This window comes from Haliotis asinina, chromosome 3, assembly GCF_037392515.1.
Source record: "Haliotis asinina isolate JCU_RB_2024 chromosome 3, JCU_Hal_asi_v2, whole genome shotgun sequence".
NCBI lineage: Eukaryota > Metazoa > Mollusca > Gastropoda > Lepetellida > Haliotidae > Haliotis > Haliotis asinina.
This window is the reverse complement of record NC_090282.1, coordinates 41,790,953-41,807,333: the sequence shown is the minus strand read 5'-3', so window position 1 is coordinate 41,807,333 and position 16,381 is coordinate 41,790,953. Positions and strand designations below refer to the sequence as shown.

The 16,381-nt window shown below is 38.2% G+C and overlaps 1 protein-coding gene across 2 annotated transcripts; it reads right to left on the bottom strand.

The window, feature by feature from the left end:
• Nucleotides 1–3,346: 3,346 nt before the first annotated feature.
• Nucleotides 3,347–14,241, bottom strand: LOC137278027 (YTH domain-containing family protein 1-like). Of its 2 annotated transcripts, none has more exons than XM_067810064.1 (6): nt 13,983–14,241; nt 13,791–13,815; nt 12,740–12,813; nt 10,875–12,257; nt 5,256–5,298; nt 3,347–4,980 (listed from the first exon to the last, which is right to left on the bottom strand). In XM_067810064.1, exons 1-5 carry the CDS (start codon nt 14,001–14,003, stop codon nt 5,296–5,298), a joined length of 1,506 nt encoding a protein of 501 aa, XP_067666165.1. In that variant the 5' UTR covers nt 14,004–14,241; the 3' UTR covers nt 3,347–4,980; nt 5,256–5,295. The 2 variants fall into 2 exon arrangements, with proteins under 2 accessions (XP_067666165.1, XP_067666166.1); XM_067810065.1 differs by having other exon boundaries at nt 10,875–12,254; nt 13,983–14,223.
• Nucleotides 14,242–16,381: the final 2,140 nt, after the last annotated feature.

Here is a 16,381-nt window from a genome sequence, read left to right as displayed (position 1 = left end):
TTAGAGTTAGAGTGTTAGAGTGTGTGTGCGCGCGTGCGTGTGTGAGTGTGTGTGTTTTGTTTTTTTCTTGAGGGGGTTCATTGATTTTGTTGTATATGACAAGCTGGGGGTGGGAATAGGGGTTGTGGAGTGAGTAGGGGCACTTACTTTGTGCATTAATTTTCGTGGCGGGGATGGGGTGGGGTGAACATTCACATAGTCCGTGCAACTCCATAAAAAATCATCACATCATATTTTGCATCCTCTTCCCACAGACATTACTCCTGTCATATCTTCCTACGTATGTTTGTGACGTCATAGATGTGCGGGCACATCTCAAAAACTTTAGTTTCATGATCTGTGGCATATGAAATCACATTTTTTTTAAATTTTAAAGTAAGAGTGACATTGTATGATAAATAGGCTATCACACTCGTGTGTTTTGGGATGGTTAATATCCTGCATTAACAATAAACACTGTGCATTTAGCTCGCTAAGGCTAGCTAAATGCAATGTTTATTCCTAATGCAGGATATTATCAATCCCAAAACACACGCGTGTGATAACCTACATATATACATTGAGAGCCCTGCACTATGGATACGGTAATTATTGTGTATACTGAAATTATACGGCAGTACCTTTTGTTATGCATTTATGTATATATAGTGAGACTAACATCAGTGTACACTGTAAGTGCAGAGTGAGAGCTTTATATTGTGTACATCATATTAAGGTAACTACAATGTTTAACAAAGGAGAGTTATATTGTGCATGCATATATATTGAGCGACAGGAATAATTTACGAGAGAGAACCATAAATTATACGTGGTGTATTCAGAACACTTCATCCGATACGTGCGTTCGTTGATTAGTTATTTCATGCATAAGCCACCACAATGTCTAAGTTGATAGCTTTACAGGGTCATGTCTAGGTCTACCCCTGATCCTGATGAGAGTTGTCCACCAACAAAATCGAAAATACGCTTCTAGACAGCTTATTATTTTGAGGGGAAGGGGTCGATCAACGATCCATCGAAGTGTCTCGTACTCCCAATATACCATACGGCATATTATTCGGCTTGTATTGCACGAACAAGACGAGTATCGTTTGTAGATCTGTAGAAGAGTGTTTACTACCAATATACTATACAGCATATTACTTGGCCTGTATGTGCACGGACATGAAGGGGTGGGGTCGTTTAAAGATCTATAGACGCGCCGTGGACTCCCAATATACTATATAACATATTACTCGACTTGTATTGCACGGACAAGACGAGGATCGTTAATAGATGTACAAAATAGTCGTGAACTCCCAATATACAATTCAGAATATTACTCGGCTTTAATTGCACGGACATGGAGACAGGCCGTTTAAAGATCTATAGGAGTGTTGTACTCCCAATATACTATACAGCCTACTACTCGGTATGTATTGCACGCACATGGAGAGGGGTCGTTTAAAGATCCAGTACTCCCAATATAGTAGTAGGCAGCTTATTACTCGGCAGGTACTGCACGGACAAGACGACAATCTTTCATTAATCTATAGTCCAGTACTTCCATCATACACCTGTACGTACACTTTGTCGTAAGGTTAAATCGCAATCGGGATTAGCTGGTTATTATGTCATCGACCGTTCAGATCGATATTTGCTTGTAGAATCAACCTTCGGTGTATAACATCCACACAAGCCTGTCATATGGATGTATTGATTGATAAACATATTTTCATTAACAGGTAAATTAAACCGTAGGTTTTTGCATACAGCGCACCATCGGGACTCCTCAGGAGCAAGTACACAAGAGAACTATTTCACAAACGTACAAAACTGTTACCTGCGTCCTTACATCGACACGTGCAGTAGCAGTACCTCTAGAAATAAAAATGAACACGATCGAACAAAAGAATAATTGTGCTCGTTTACAAGTATGGCCCAGAGCCTGTCTGCATTTTGTGGAACACAGTAACCTATATCATCCCTGATCCTGCGTCGTGATGAGACTTTTGAATGCTATTTTTTTTATCATAAATGCCTTCTCAGCCATTCAGTACTACAGATGTTTGAAATCAGCGTCAGCGAGGATGAAAGGATAGGATCACCGGAAACAATCGATCTCCGGTAACCATCACATTTCATGGATTCAATTGAAATACTCTCATACAGCGAACCTCCCTGGGGTTCTGAGTTTAATAGTCTCCATCAAACGTATGTAACCCAGGTGGTGACTATATGGATTGGGTGGTCAGCATTATACCTTGAATCCTTGCCCACGAAACTGGTAATGGGTAATTGGTAATTAGACTTGCTTGGACCAAGCCGCGGTGCTATACTAAAAGGGTTTCTGATGAGGCAACAAACATTCGCCGGTAAAATCTTGGATCGAGATCTTAGGTTGGTTGAACCATCCTAACCTGCTAAACACTGAAAACAGTAGGATATTATACACCACGTTTTCATACACATATGTAATGGCTTTCATACATATATGTAATGCATGTTTGCATACATTAGGTTAACGTCCATATATTTTACGTATGCATGGAATATTAAATAGCTGACTTAGTGTATAAAGTATTCGCAATTTCTATTATTTCTAAGTTTCCTTTATTTGAAGACATGATTATCTTGTGTGAATATTCGTCACTAACTTCCGTGCAGAAAGTTCGAAATTCAGATAGCAGTTGTATCACAGAAGTATTTCCCTCCTTTTATCCATCACTCCTCACATAATTAATGTATACCTCACTGCACTGAAAACAGAGGAACACTGGTCAACCTGTTACTTCAACGTTGCGTATCAATACAAGAGGTATCTGCAAAAGTCAAATTCTTTGATGACTGTGAATGCCATGATCACAGAGGACTGCTCCTACACCAGGAAAGACTTCATGTCCTGGTACATTGTTATTATCAGCGATTACATTAATTTTCAACACAGCATGAATCACTTAGTCTCATCTCAATGAATCAGAATACACCATGTAATGACAAAAACACCTCTTCTTCCCAATATATTCCCAACAGGTTTTATGTGCTTCTAAATGAATTGGTTCATGTTCATTTTAATGAAACAATGAACTCCTTATCTAGACAAGCATTACGTGAAATTTCCGAATTGAAAAAGTTAGGGCCACATGTAAAATTATCAACAATGTGTGTTGTGAACTCATCATGGATCCCTGAAAGCCAGAAGACACAATGAACAAAAATATATAACAAGGAACTAAGTCCAATTTTAAGTGATGGGAAAACAATTACATACACAATTCAATCCAAGTTGAATAAGGTAACATTCTTTCAGCAAACTTAACATTTTATTTGTCCTAGCTTGAAATAATTGATAATCTCATGTGCACACTTTATCTTGTCAACATTTTATTCCATTACATATCTTTTTGACAACTATGATAAACATTCAAACATTGTATAGTTGTAATATGGAAATCTTTGAGCCTGGATACGAATGAAGGAAAAATCATAACTTGATGAGGACCGTCAGCACTACTACTAGATCAGCAAAATCAAATAAAATCCTGTTCCTTCAGATTAGGTGAATTTGAAAATAATGATACGATTGACTGAATATTTCCTCTCATTTAGAAAATTGTTTCCTCAGATTCATGATCACTTCCAGTAACAAAAGAGAAATGATACTTCGAATCAGAGGAAGCATTACTTCATGAGCTCCAAATAAGCATCATCTTTTTGTCCATCTGTTTTTTTTCGGTAAGCCTAGAGTATTCAGTTACAATTACACCAAAAGACAGGTTTTAAGACAAAGTTCATAATTTTGTTCTGGCAGAGAAACTGAATGGATACTTCGTGAAATATTTCATGTCCATAATATTATGAAAATGCACAGCTTCCTTTTCTCAACAGCACTTTCACATTTAAAATCCCAAGGAATGTACCTGAGTATTTGCTTTAAACTTCTCTTGTATAAATATTTCAAAACCCATCCAGAAGTTTATAAAGCAAGGTATATATTATAGTGCTGGCAAAATGTTACAAGATTACATAACATATTCATTGTAATATGTATACAACAATTTCTAGTGTATCATGAGCAATAAATTTGGCTTGAAACATCAATCTCATTCAGGCAATATTTCTTTTAATCTTTCCCAAAAGTGCACTTGCAATATCAGTGCTATATATTAATCACAGGTTTACACTGAATCGGACAAAAACAATGAGTAACCTAAACAGAGCACAAAATGAGAGGAAATAATCTGTGTAAAGAATCAACGAAGCTCTACATACACATGCTTAGTATACACTTTATTGGGATAACTGAAACAAAATGCTACCAATCCCACGGGCACAAGCTGCAAGTCCTGTAGCAACAACAATGGCGCTCGCTTGCTCCATGATTGAAGAGACACGATGCCATATTGGCCACAAAATCATCTGCTCCAAACTTGTTTTGCTGCAATCAGTACAAGAATGTTTTAAAAACAACTTAGTTTTTCACTGAAGTTCTGAGTTTGTATCACTGGAAAAGTGTTTTTATCACGATTTGAAGTCTTTCATGAGTTTTCAAGTTTTTCACATTTAAAAGAATTATCACGGCACAATCTTGTCCACTTGTGTAGCCTAATGTAAAACCATGAGGCTTTGAGTCTTGACCCAGAGTGGCAGCTGAGTGTTAAAACCTTCGATCAGGTAGAGAGCATCTGAAGACAAGTCTTAGACAGGTTGCCTCCCTTAACCAAGGGAGACTACCCATCTAGGCATCAGTACAACAAGCTACATTGGTCTGTTGACGTCAGTTTCCATCATGGATTATTTGTGGTACACATCCACAATAAAATTGATTCGTAAAGTATTAGGTGAATTTTATGTCTTCTAAGACGATGTCTTACTAGGTTGTCTAAATCCTTGAAAAATGTCCATTCCATAACCAGAAATAGATAAATTGTGTCACAATGGCAAAATCATCAGTTCTCGTTGCTTGGCATTAAAATCCTCATTGGGAGTTACTTTTACATCCTGAAAAAGAGAGAAAACATTTGCAACCACAGCATTTAGAAAGAATCTTGTTGTGTAGATGAAGTCAAGAAAACCTAAGAACAACTGACATCTGATAAATGTATCTTCCAACTAAAGGCTACAATAGACTACAAATGCCACTTGAAACAATTCAATTCAATGAAATGGTTAAAAAATCGTTTGTAAATAGTCAGTGTTCGTTTGAAAAATTACTCTTTATACAAGCATGCATTGACATGTTAAAAATTATAAAAATAGTTAATAACAAAACAAACCTTTACATAGTTTGCCAAGAACAACACAGCACGCCGCCATTTACTGGAAAGAGAAAGACAGGTATAAATGTCAAGCAGCTAATGCCATGTACAACAGAACCAACCAATCAGCTGACAAACATGGGAATTAAGTCTAAGATATCATCCACCATAACATTAGATAAATACAAAAAGTTCTGCAAAAATATTTAAAAATTACCTCGGACATGTTTGTCCTGTCTTACAAATTGTCCACAAACGTAGCACACAGACCAAAGTAATCATACGCAGTTTATACATTAATTTAGTTTACTGCCAATGGACACCAAATCCTAAAAAGGAATCAATTCATTGCAAAACTGATCAGTATGTCAACCCCTATCTTGAAATATGTTTAATGGTTTGGAGTTTTCCTCCATACAGACCCATTCATAATTTATGGTTAGTGGAGGGTTGATTTCTAAGGAGAAGCATGTACAATGTGAATGATCACAGATTTGTTACTGATTAATATTCATTGTAAACCAAAAGTCACTGTGTTCTGTAATCGGGTTGAAAAACATGATCAAATGGGATTTGATTCCCAGAAATTGCAAGACTATTCGCTGCGTATTGACATGTAGAAACATTGCAAACAATTGTTTTGTTGCATCATCCAGTGGTGACATCGTTCAAATCATATCGTGATGTACAGTCAGAATGATGTCACAAATGAGCAGCTCCAGATGCTATCATGGGAACCAGCTGAAATGGCCAGCTGATGACACTTTACCTCTGTACCCATACAGGGCAGACAGTAAAACCTTTTGGTTTATATTTTTGTTTACAATGTTGATAAACATCATGTGTTGCCCAATTTTTTGGTGTTACTGAGTATTTGAAGCCTGGGAATATTTCATTTGAATCCGGCTGGCTTCAAAAAGTACCAGTACCAACAAATTGGGTATTGGCATGTTTCCCTAAGACATACCTGGATACAGTTTATGTTGTCAAGTGTTTTTGTTGTTTTTTTCAAACAAGTAGGGTGTTTGTTGCTTTGTCATGTTTCCAGCAGCAATAAGAAAACAGCAAAATCAGAGTTTGTAACATTTTACTTTTCTGACAGTAACTGTTTATGATCAATGGGACTACGATAACTAAAGCCATAGGTGTTCACAAGGAGTCAAAAACATATTACTATTAATACTGAAGGAGTTCCCTTGACACAATAGTTGCAAACATCAGTTACTCCCTTAAGTGGAACATTTTGTCCAAGGACAGATTATGTCAGATAATGATGTAAAAAGATGCTGCTTGTAGAGGAAATGACTTCATACAAATCTGAGCCAGAACCTTCAAGCACAAAAAATACTAACAGCACAATAGAAACTAATTTGTTCTCCAGAAAGTACACTGACAGAAAAACAATGAAAAACACCTTGCTCACCTGGCTTCAATAATTCACTTTACCTAGCTTCTAAACTCGTATTCTCATTCACTATTAAGATTTCATAGATACCAAGCAAAGTTATCTCAAAATGACTCTTCAGGCCCAGCATGACTCATAACCTAGGCAGCCATTCACAAAGTTCTGATATATATTGATCATGCAATATAAACACGATGCCATAGGGAGTGTCATACCAAGCACCTGCCGCCTGCTTTGCTGACTCAGTTACACAAGACTGGTGGCAAGGTGTGCACCCCCTGGAGACTATTTGTGGTAACACTGCTCATCCAGCTGTTCCCACTCTGTTGATTCACATGTGTTAGTGTATACAAGGCACCCAAGATTAATACAATATTACTCAAGGATGGTAAATCCATAAACAGGAAATACACCTGCATCTGCCATATTAGGTGGTCTACTTCATGAAGCACATTCATTCAACAGCCTTGGAAGTTTACAGAGGAAAGGCCAGTTTCACTTCTGCTTTAACCTTTTCACTACCCATGCAGCATCCATGACAACTGATGACAACACTTGTGTAAGTAAGCTAATATGGGCACTTTGTCTTGTCTAGTAATTTCATAGGTTGTTGAATGCACGGAGAAAAGGATATGCTAAATAAGCCTAAAATGGTATAGAAACAAGCATCCATTTCTGACATTTTTTGTCCAGGTTCAGTGTGGACGATGTACAAGTTTAAATAGTATTTTGCAAAATATGAGGGCTGGTCAAAAGTTCTAGACTGGTGACACCAAATAATCATAAGAGTGGTTTTGGACAGTGTTCTTCATCAGCATTTCCCATTTTTTCACTCAAAATGATCAAATAGTTCTAAAGCAACAGGTCCTTGAAGCATACTGGGGTATAAATAGGAATGGCACCAATGATAGTACTGCCCTTACAGACCCTACAATGTTGTGTGCATGCACAGAGTCAAAATGTTATGGTCATGTCAAAGGTACCTGAATGAAACTGACTCAAGCTCTGAAACACTATTTAAGTGAAACGAACCAGTGAAAGCACCTATTTACCTCCTTTTGATTGCACCATAGCACTTATTGATTTGTCTTGGTATGGAAGCAGGTTAATTCTCAAACGAAGTGGATTCTTTGCAAGTTTGACATCTGAACAAACGCAGTAAAAGTATTGTACAAACACTTGTTACTATGATTTGATATTGATCAGCACTGGCAATGCAAAAAGAATCTACTGAAAATGTATCCATTATACATTTTGATGTCAAAAAGCAAGATTTGAACAGCACATTAAATTTGGACCAAGGATTGCATATTAGCAATTTTAATTAGGATAACATGCAATGCTTGTATGAATTTCATTTATTAAACATACTTGAGCCTCAGAGAGAATCTGTACTAAAGTTATTATATCTAAGGTCCCAGTAAAGCCAGGACAATTGTCACTGTGATGCAAGTTTGTAGTCAAGGGATTAATTAGTGCAGGCATCTATACCACTGCACATATATACAAAACATACATTGTGACTGAGTTTCGTTTTATGCCACTTTTAGCAATATCACTGCTGGGGGACACCCAACATGTCCTTCACACATTGCACACAACCCTTAGGAATACATATTGATGAGATGTTATGGGATCATTTCAGAAACGGAGTACTGAAAACAATTTGCAAATAATTTGTTAGTCCTGCAAGTTAACATTAAACTGTCTGGTCCTGTCAAAATTCCATTACTTATCAATTTCCAAGATGTTTTGGACTCTCTCCTCATGTTAACAATCTAGGATTCTAGATACTTGGGAGAGGGCTTATATCACTTTCATAGGCCTCATTGTCATACTTACATCACAATTTGTCAGCTTCAAGTGACAAGAAAAAAACAGTGATGCAAGTTTGAATCAATAAACTCAAATGGTTATGGCGCCAAAAAATTTAAGAGACATTTTGTGAGAAATATGAGACTGAAACCCATGACCATATGTAACCAACATCAGACAGGAACTGTTCACATTGAAATATTGCATTTTAATTAATGTCAGCTACTAGTTACGACTCAAATGTTACATTGTTCTTCACACTGATCTAATGAAAACATATATAAACACATGGAAATGCATAAGGAAACACATGAATGTACAAGTGTTCTTTATACCTTTTCCAGTATTTTCACAAAGGATGTGTTCCACTGTGGGTGAAATTCTGGAAATAAATACAGGAACTATTGTACTTTTGTGTGTTCCGTTATTCGTTTCCCTGAGCATATGTTAAATGTTCACATGGTAGCATGCTTATATCAACATCCAACTGCTTGAGTGTATCAGCGGTTATATGTACCTCAGTAACGTAGATACTGCAAATACAGTGGTGCTGTTTATTTGTGTCAAATAGGTTCTTGAATATATATAAAGTGCAAGGAGAAAGGTTAAAAGAGTCCAGAAAGGAGCACTACCACCAATTTCAAATAAAGTCAAACTTGTTGTCATGGAAACACAAAATATATTTTATTCACAAATCCAAAACCACCAAAAGGCACTACTTCACCATCAGACCTATCTGTGTCACATTCAGAGAAGAAACAATGAACATTTTTTTATGTTCTACTCTGGAAGAGATGAATTTGTAAGGAAGGATACACACGACGAGTCCAAAATGATACACCCCACAAAACGTGCTGCGGTGGATAAAAAAAGAAACTACAATATCTGTAAGACACGGCAAATATTTGAGTTTTCAAGCAACTTCACTGTTCCCAGTAAGTGCAACATTTACATAATTTTTTTGCATCCAGAAATAACGTAACATGTCAACAATGAGTCTCTGAAAACCTGCGATGTTGCTCAGCAATAGTGCTGTTAGTAACTTCTTTGCAAGTTGTTGAAGTGCTGACTCCTTGTACCTGCCCACAGAAACCCACAAAATACCACCAAACACCCTACAAAGCCACAGGCATCATTTCAACAATACAAAGTCTTTGAAGACAAGAAGGTGAGGTTTAACAGCCTGACATGTTGCTGGTCCTAAATGGATCAATTACCACTGAATGTATGGTACCGGATTTGAAATAAGAAAACATATTCTTGTTAAATTTCAATGATGAAAAGAAATGAATTATGGGTGGACAGAAATAACTGTAGCTCATATTCAAATGAGATCTTTTAATCCTTAGAATTATGTTTTACTTTGAACATCGGAGGACCAAGTGCATTAGGTGGTGTCAATCTAGACATTCATCCATTAAGAAGACACTTTTAAAAACAGATAAACACACTGAGGAGACACATTATACACCCTGCCACTTGAGCACCATGACATTTACAAAAAATGGGTACTTTTCATCCTTCATTATCTGCGTTGTTCTTAGTGTCCACAAGTCAAATTTCTAAATCAAGCCTATAAAAAGTCTTACTGCTTGAAAATACTGAAACAAATTAGATGCAACTGAATCTTTATTTCAAGAGCTTTACGTGAAGTCACCTTCAATGGAAGTGTCCTCATATTCAAGAGGTGACGCAATAGAGTAAATTCCAATGAGACTGCATTACTATGAAAAATCTTGTATTTCAAAACATGAAGGCTTGGATACCTTTCCTGAGAAAATGTATGCTACCTATATGTGCAGTGACAAATGAAATGGCATATCTATGCCTTTGCTAGATCTCTGTAAATAAACGAGACCAGACTAGACAATCCTGTGATACACTTGATTGAGGGGATAAACAATGCATCTCCAACGAAGGATACAACTGTCATAACACTCATCAGAAATGGTAACTACAAATGTCCATATTCCTGAAATAATGAGAAATAACCTGACCTACTATTAACAGCTTCTATTAACTTTACCATCTATTGTATGACCCATACATGACCCTGATCTTATAGTAGTTACACTCATTACATCAGTAATGAATAGAAGAACCAGTTATCCCCATGCTCCCCTCTCACACTTATCTTTCCAGAGATGACTTTACATTTTAGATGTCCGTTAACAAAGTTTTTACTGACTTAATACATGCAGAAAGTCAGTTCAATGAGAAATTTATTGGCAACTAACTAAAGGTCCCTAATGTCACCCCAAACTTGTGTTTAAGAGCTCTGTTATTTGATCATTGTGGTGAGCAGTGTACACACGATTTGTCATTTCTAAGGCAACTGAAGATGTTTTGACTTGTTCTATTTTTGTCATCTGTGTGCTATACTTACCTGTATCAAACCCATTATTCCCAATACATACCTTCTTAACATCTTCTTCTTGGCGCTTCTCATAGTGAATAAAGTCATCAAAGATCGACGTTGTGTGCTTATAATTGTGGAAGATTTTCAACACTTGTTTGCCTTTCTCTGGTGGAACCTCCTGAGTGTCCCGAGAGTTTGTCACGGGTTTATTCTCATTGTTCTCCAGACGTATGTGTCGCAGCTGGCTGTTGGGGACATCCTTGACATAGATCCACTTCACTTCAAAGGAACCCTTCCACTTATCCTGAGCCCATACGCCACAATTTTTCAAATAATCCACAGGCGACATCATTTGAGCCAATCCACAGAAATGGCCACTACCGTTCACGCTATACAGAAGATAGACAGGCCCCTTTCCTTCTCGCTCACGGATGGCAGCATCTAGACGTTTGTTTCCATGTTCTGTACTACACCAGATGCTGTACTTAATCGATCGGTGAATATCATCCTCCGAATAGCTCTTGATAACAAAGAAGCGGGCTCCTTTGGGGTTCAAATTATACTCTTTGGGATTATACTGATTGACCGATTTCAGCCTGTCCAACACAGGGTGCGATACTGCAGCAGCAGCACTTGCCGAAGCAGATGCAGATGCAGAGGTTGACGAACTGCCTCCTGCATTGCCACCAGAGTTGTTTTGGTTGTTAGAAGTTGAGTTCCCAGAATTGTAAGGTGTCATTTGTCGTCGAGGAGCACTAAATCCCTGTCTTGGCTGCTGCTGTTGGCGGTTACCAGAGTTTCCTCGATTGTCCCAAGTGCCAATGTCCATGTTATGCTTGTTGGGGTTCACAGGCGCTCTTGGAATTGTCCTAGGTTTCATCTGAGGCTGAGGACGTGCTGGCTGACTTGCAATGGCAGCCCAAGATGCTTTCTTTGGAGCTTGAGACCCACCCCCAGTCACCATTGGGGGCCCCTGAGGTCCACCCACATTACCATTCTGTTCAACTCCCATATCATTTCCAACACTCTCCATTTTCTTTCCATCTCCCAAGTTCATTCCTTTCAATCCCTGTTCCACACTATTAACGCCATCACGATCAAGTTCACCATTCATACCAGTATAAGCCTCAGCTGGCATCATTTGATCAGGCCGGTAATATTCCTCAGTGTATTGTCGGTTATTTTTCTGTCCCTGGCCTGCATTTCCCCAATAGTCTGGTGAGTAGTCCCATCCAAAAGGTGGGTAACCAAAACTATTGAAAATTCCATTGTAGTCATAACTGGTCATTGAAAACATAGGTGGGTCCCCGCCATTTGACCAGGGTCCAGCACCAAGTCCTTGGTCCATGTACGGAAACGACATCGACGGAGTGTAGTAACTGGGCAGGAAGGGGTCGGAAACTCCAGGGCTTGACATTGGTGCGGTACTGTAGCCAGCCTGCTGAAACAAAACAATGAAAATCAACAACTGTTCAGAACCTTTTACACAGAAGACTATTTTGATAACTGAAAAGTGCTCAAAAGCTTAAATCATATTACGTCACTGAACTATTTGAAAGTAGTTGTACAGTGCAGAAAAAGACCCTGCTACAGCAGACCAAGCAAAAAATGCGCTTCACATTTACAGAAAGGATAAAAACACTTATGTGGTAATAATACTGCATCATTCATTTGTTTATCCTAGCTTTTGTCACTATATTTCCATATTTCACAAAAGCAATGGAATCTGTGTAAACAAAAGAGTCTGAAAGAATTCTGCTTCAGATATCGGTGGTATTAGTGAGAAAAGGTACTCAACGACAAAATACTACTGTTAATTAAAAATCGTAAAATTTAATTCATAAGAAATTTGTTTCAACTTATTATCTTGATTATGACTCTTTGACTATCGCTGAAGGAAACACTCTTATCATTCGGACGTACCTGGTGGGGTGGTTGAAGGTATTGGTCGAACTCTTCGTCTTTCACACCGGAATCTTTATTGGGACCATTGGACACTTGAAATAAATAAGAGGACTGAAGCACTATCATTATGAAATTGTTTGGTGAGAAGAGGCAGCAGACATGAGAAAAACATGGTGTTAGGGTGTTGAACATCTAAAACAGTCCGTGGTTTAAATATACTCTATATATATGAATACTATTTACATTAACTTTTGTCATATCATAAGCTGAATATGGCACGAACAATTTCATGTTAAGGACATTACTTGGAAACGAAGCAGTCTGATGTGTGGTCGCCTCAGCTTGACAATGTTGACAGTTTTAACTTTTTTTCACATAACACCTTCATTCAGTTCACACATGACACATAAGACCAATTACAATTTAAATTCTTCCAATATACATTAATGACTATTCTGAAATACCAAGGTATAAAACCATCTTCCATGTACACAATGGAGGGTGGGGGGTGGGGTGTTACCTAAGAAGTCTACAGTTTCTGAACAAAAATGCCAAACAATCCCTAACAAACTTTAATAATAGCAAATAACCTGTGCAACATGTTTTTCAATCCAGGAAGTACTGCACTTACGCAGTTACTTGTACAACTCGACCTTCAAACTGACTGGTATCATCTCAATCCAAATAGAATAGAATAAAAATGAATTTGGTTAACACAAACAACACTTCTATCTGTACAGAACTGCGTCACATTAAATATCGTCGACTTGCAAACAGAACATGCCTCGCCCAACACTAAATAATGGCGGTAAAGTGGTTTCTGTAAAACCTTCCGCATAGTCCAGTTAAAATCGAATGAGACTTCTTATATAAAACATATCTGTGTCAAAGCGTGAGCTTTACTGTGCCCACATATTACTGATACAAACTAACAGTAAAGTCTTCCATATGGAGAAAATGGACCCCGGTGTTATCAAACGTGGCCTATATATAATCGGAAGAGATGGCGTGTCACGTCGCCTAAATTCTGCCCCTTTGACTACGACTCGGGATAGTAACTAGTATATACCTTGATTTGGCTGTCCTTTTGTCCTCTATACGGGAATCAGCGGATATGAAAATAAATAAAAACATGTCATTAGTTTACTAAGACACCATACAAACCATACTGCGACAGAAAACTACCACTATTGAACAATCGCGACCGACATTCTTAGCACTCGGCGTAAGATGGCCGATCGCATGGACGGGAACTCCATACCTGATCTACACTTGCAGACATCACACTAAGATTTCGAGTCCTTGAAGGGATAACAAATGTCCTTTCACAGTCTGATCACACAAAATGTTGTTAAAGAAGCAATCGGCACACTTTTTGGTTTACAATAGGTCCTTTCCAACGAAAAAATGTCCAGAAAAATGACACTAATATCCCCTTCCACTGATCCAAGAACAATGGCGGCGGCTGCGCATGTGCCTCGATCCCGCGTGGACTCACGTGACAAAGTGACGTCATATTTCACCTATATCCTGTATCGACGGCAGGTGAACGCCCCAGGTGCCCGACCCGGGAATTTTAACATCTACAAAATCTAATGAGAATATACCCACTGACACAAGAACCTTTACAGCAGTATATTTAAATGCTAAATCAGAGCCTTTCAAAGACTGAGCTTGTTATGTACTTCACTCTACACGCTAAAAATAAAACAGTTTCGTCATATACATAGACTGCGTGAACCAGTCACCTTGGACAAGATGTTTTTTTCTTATTTCAGCATATTTATGCATGCATTTCTTCACAAAATCACAATTAAAACATAAACGTAAAATGTCCTTTTATAACCCATATGCGTAACCCTAACATTGTCTTCCAACAAACACATAAGTCTAAGGTTAGTGCCATTTAACTTATTTTATTAAATGACAAATTTCTCAGCTGATATTTTTCAGAGTGATCAAGTCTAAACATATTGATAGCTCGTCACATTAAATGTCTTCCTGATATAAACGTGTACTTCGCTGCACACACGACAGATGAATGAAATAATGATCGAGTATGTTGACAACATGCTGTTTTATTATGAAAAGTGACGATTCTTTCCTACGTGTTTTTCAGCATTTTCAGTCTCTCTGTTGATTATCCTATATATGAATTGAGCACATGAAAACTTACCCCCAATCCATCCCAGAGCTTGTCATTCCAAATGTCAACAAAACTGGACAAAACAGCAGCCATACGAGCGATAAATCAGGCCGTTGGAAATACTCGCCGCGTGATCGAACGTAATTCAATCAACAGATGCGAAATTCTCCAGGTATCCGAGTCTGTTGAACGAAGGTGATAACTGATCGACGTGGAATGAGATGTATGTGTCTTATCCGTCTTCCTCCTTAGATCCTCTTCCAAAATCAATGGACCAAATAACCAACGGTGGGGCATCATTCAATGCAGCGACCCATGGCAAACACAATAAAACTAATTGAATACGTAATTCTTGAACACACGTGGAGAAGCGCAGTCGCGGATGAATACAACCAAACAGTCTTTCATTTCATCTGTCACTCAAGTCTGTCTGCAGGTCAATTAGCACTTATGTGGCAAGTGTTTAGCGTCGGAGTTGTCAAGCTATTGTTCCTCCAACGTCGGATAGATGCCTGTGTAATTAACTTTCTTAATCCTGCGACTTATCGGCGTTTTGTTAACAGCTACCGTTTATACTTCAAAGGAGGCCGCGCCCTTAACAACAAATGGCTCCCACATCACACCGCGTCAAGTTTGATCAGACCAGGTCTGATCTACAACATATATTCTCCCTGATCAGACATAGTTATACTATATTTAAGGTTCCCTTGACCGCCTACGTCAAAGGAACATTATAGAGAATACTAGAATATGCAGATAATATCGTTCCTAATCATTCAGTAACATGTTTGCATGTCTGGCCTGCACCGAAACGTCGCACTCAATGGAATAAAGAAGTTAGGACGTCTCACAGTCCCTAAACCCACATTATTTTCCCAACTATCACGTCCTCTCTGCAATGCTAACACCAAATGAAGCAAGTCTAGATTTCCTCAGGTTCTGAATCCCTGGTCTCCCTGTGACTACTTTTCAAATTAGATAGGTTTGATTGTTATTTTCAGTCTTTTATATATTCAGAGGCTAAACGTTGGTCTATAGAGGAGTAGAGTATCCATTGACCTTGGCCTTCTAAATTGCCCCTCAAAGACAATGCATTGTGTGCATGACTGAAAGATTTCTCCTGGTCAGTCTAAGTATACTTAGCCTTAGTATTATTCGTTACTCTCCTGTCAGTAGAGACTGAGTTTACTTAGACTGTAACCTGGTTTTGACGCCAAGGGTTCGCTATAGGTGCCTCTCGCTGAGTGGACCATTATGCTGTTGGTGCAATGGTGTTGATGTGCAATGGTCTTAAGCTGTTGCAAGGGTGGTTTACTCTTGGTGGCTCTACACACCTGTACCCTATGTGATTTAAATATTGTTTGCTTAAGGGTTACTTCTTGGTGAAATTCACAACCGCTTTGCATTTTATGTCCAAAAACGATCAATAGTAGCATGTAGATGGTGGGAATGGACATTTAGAATGGCAATGTATTCCTATACTACATGAGGAGGCCCATGTGTGCAGTGATACA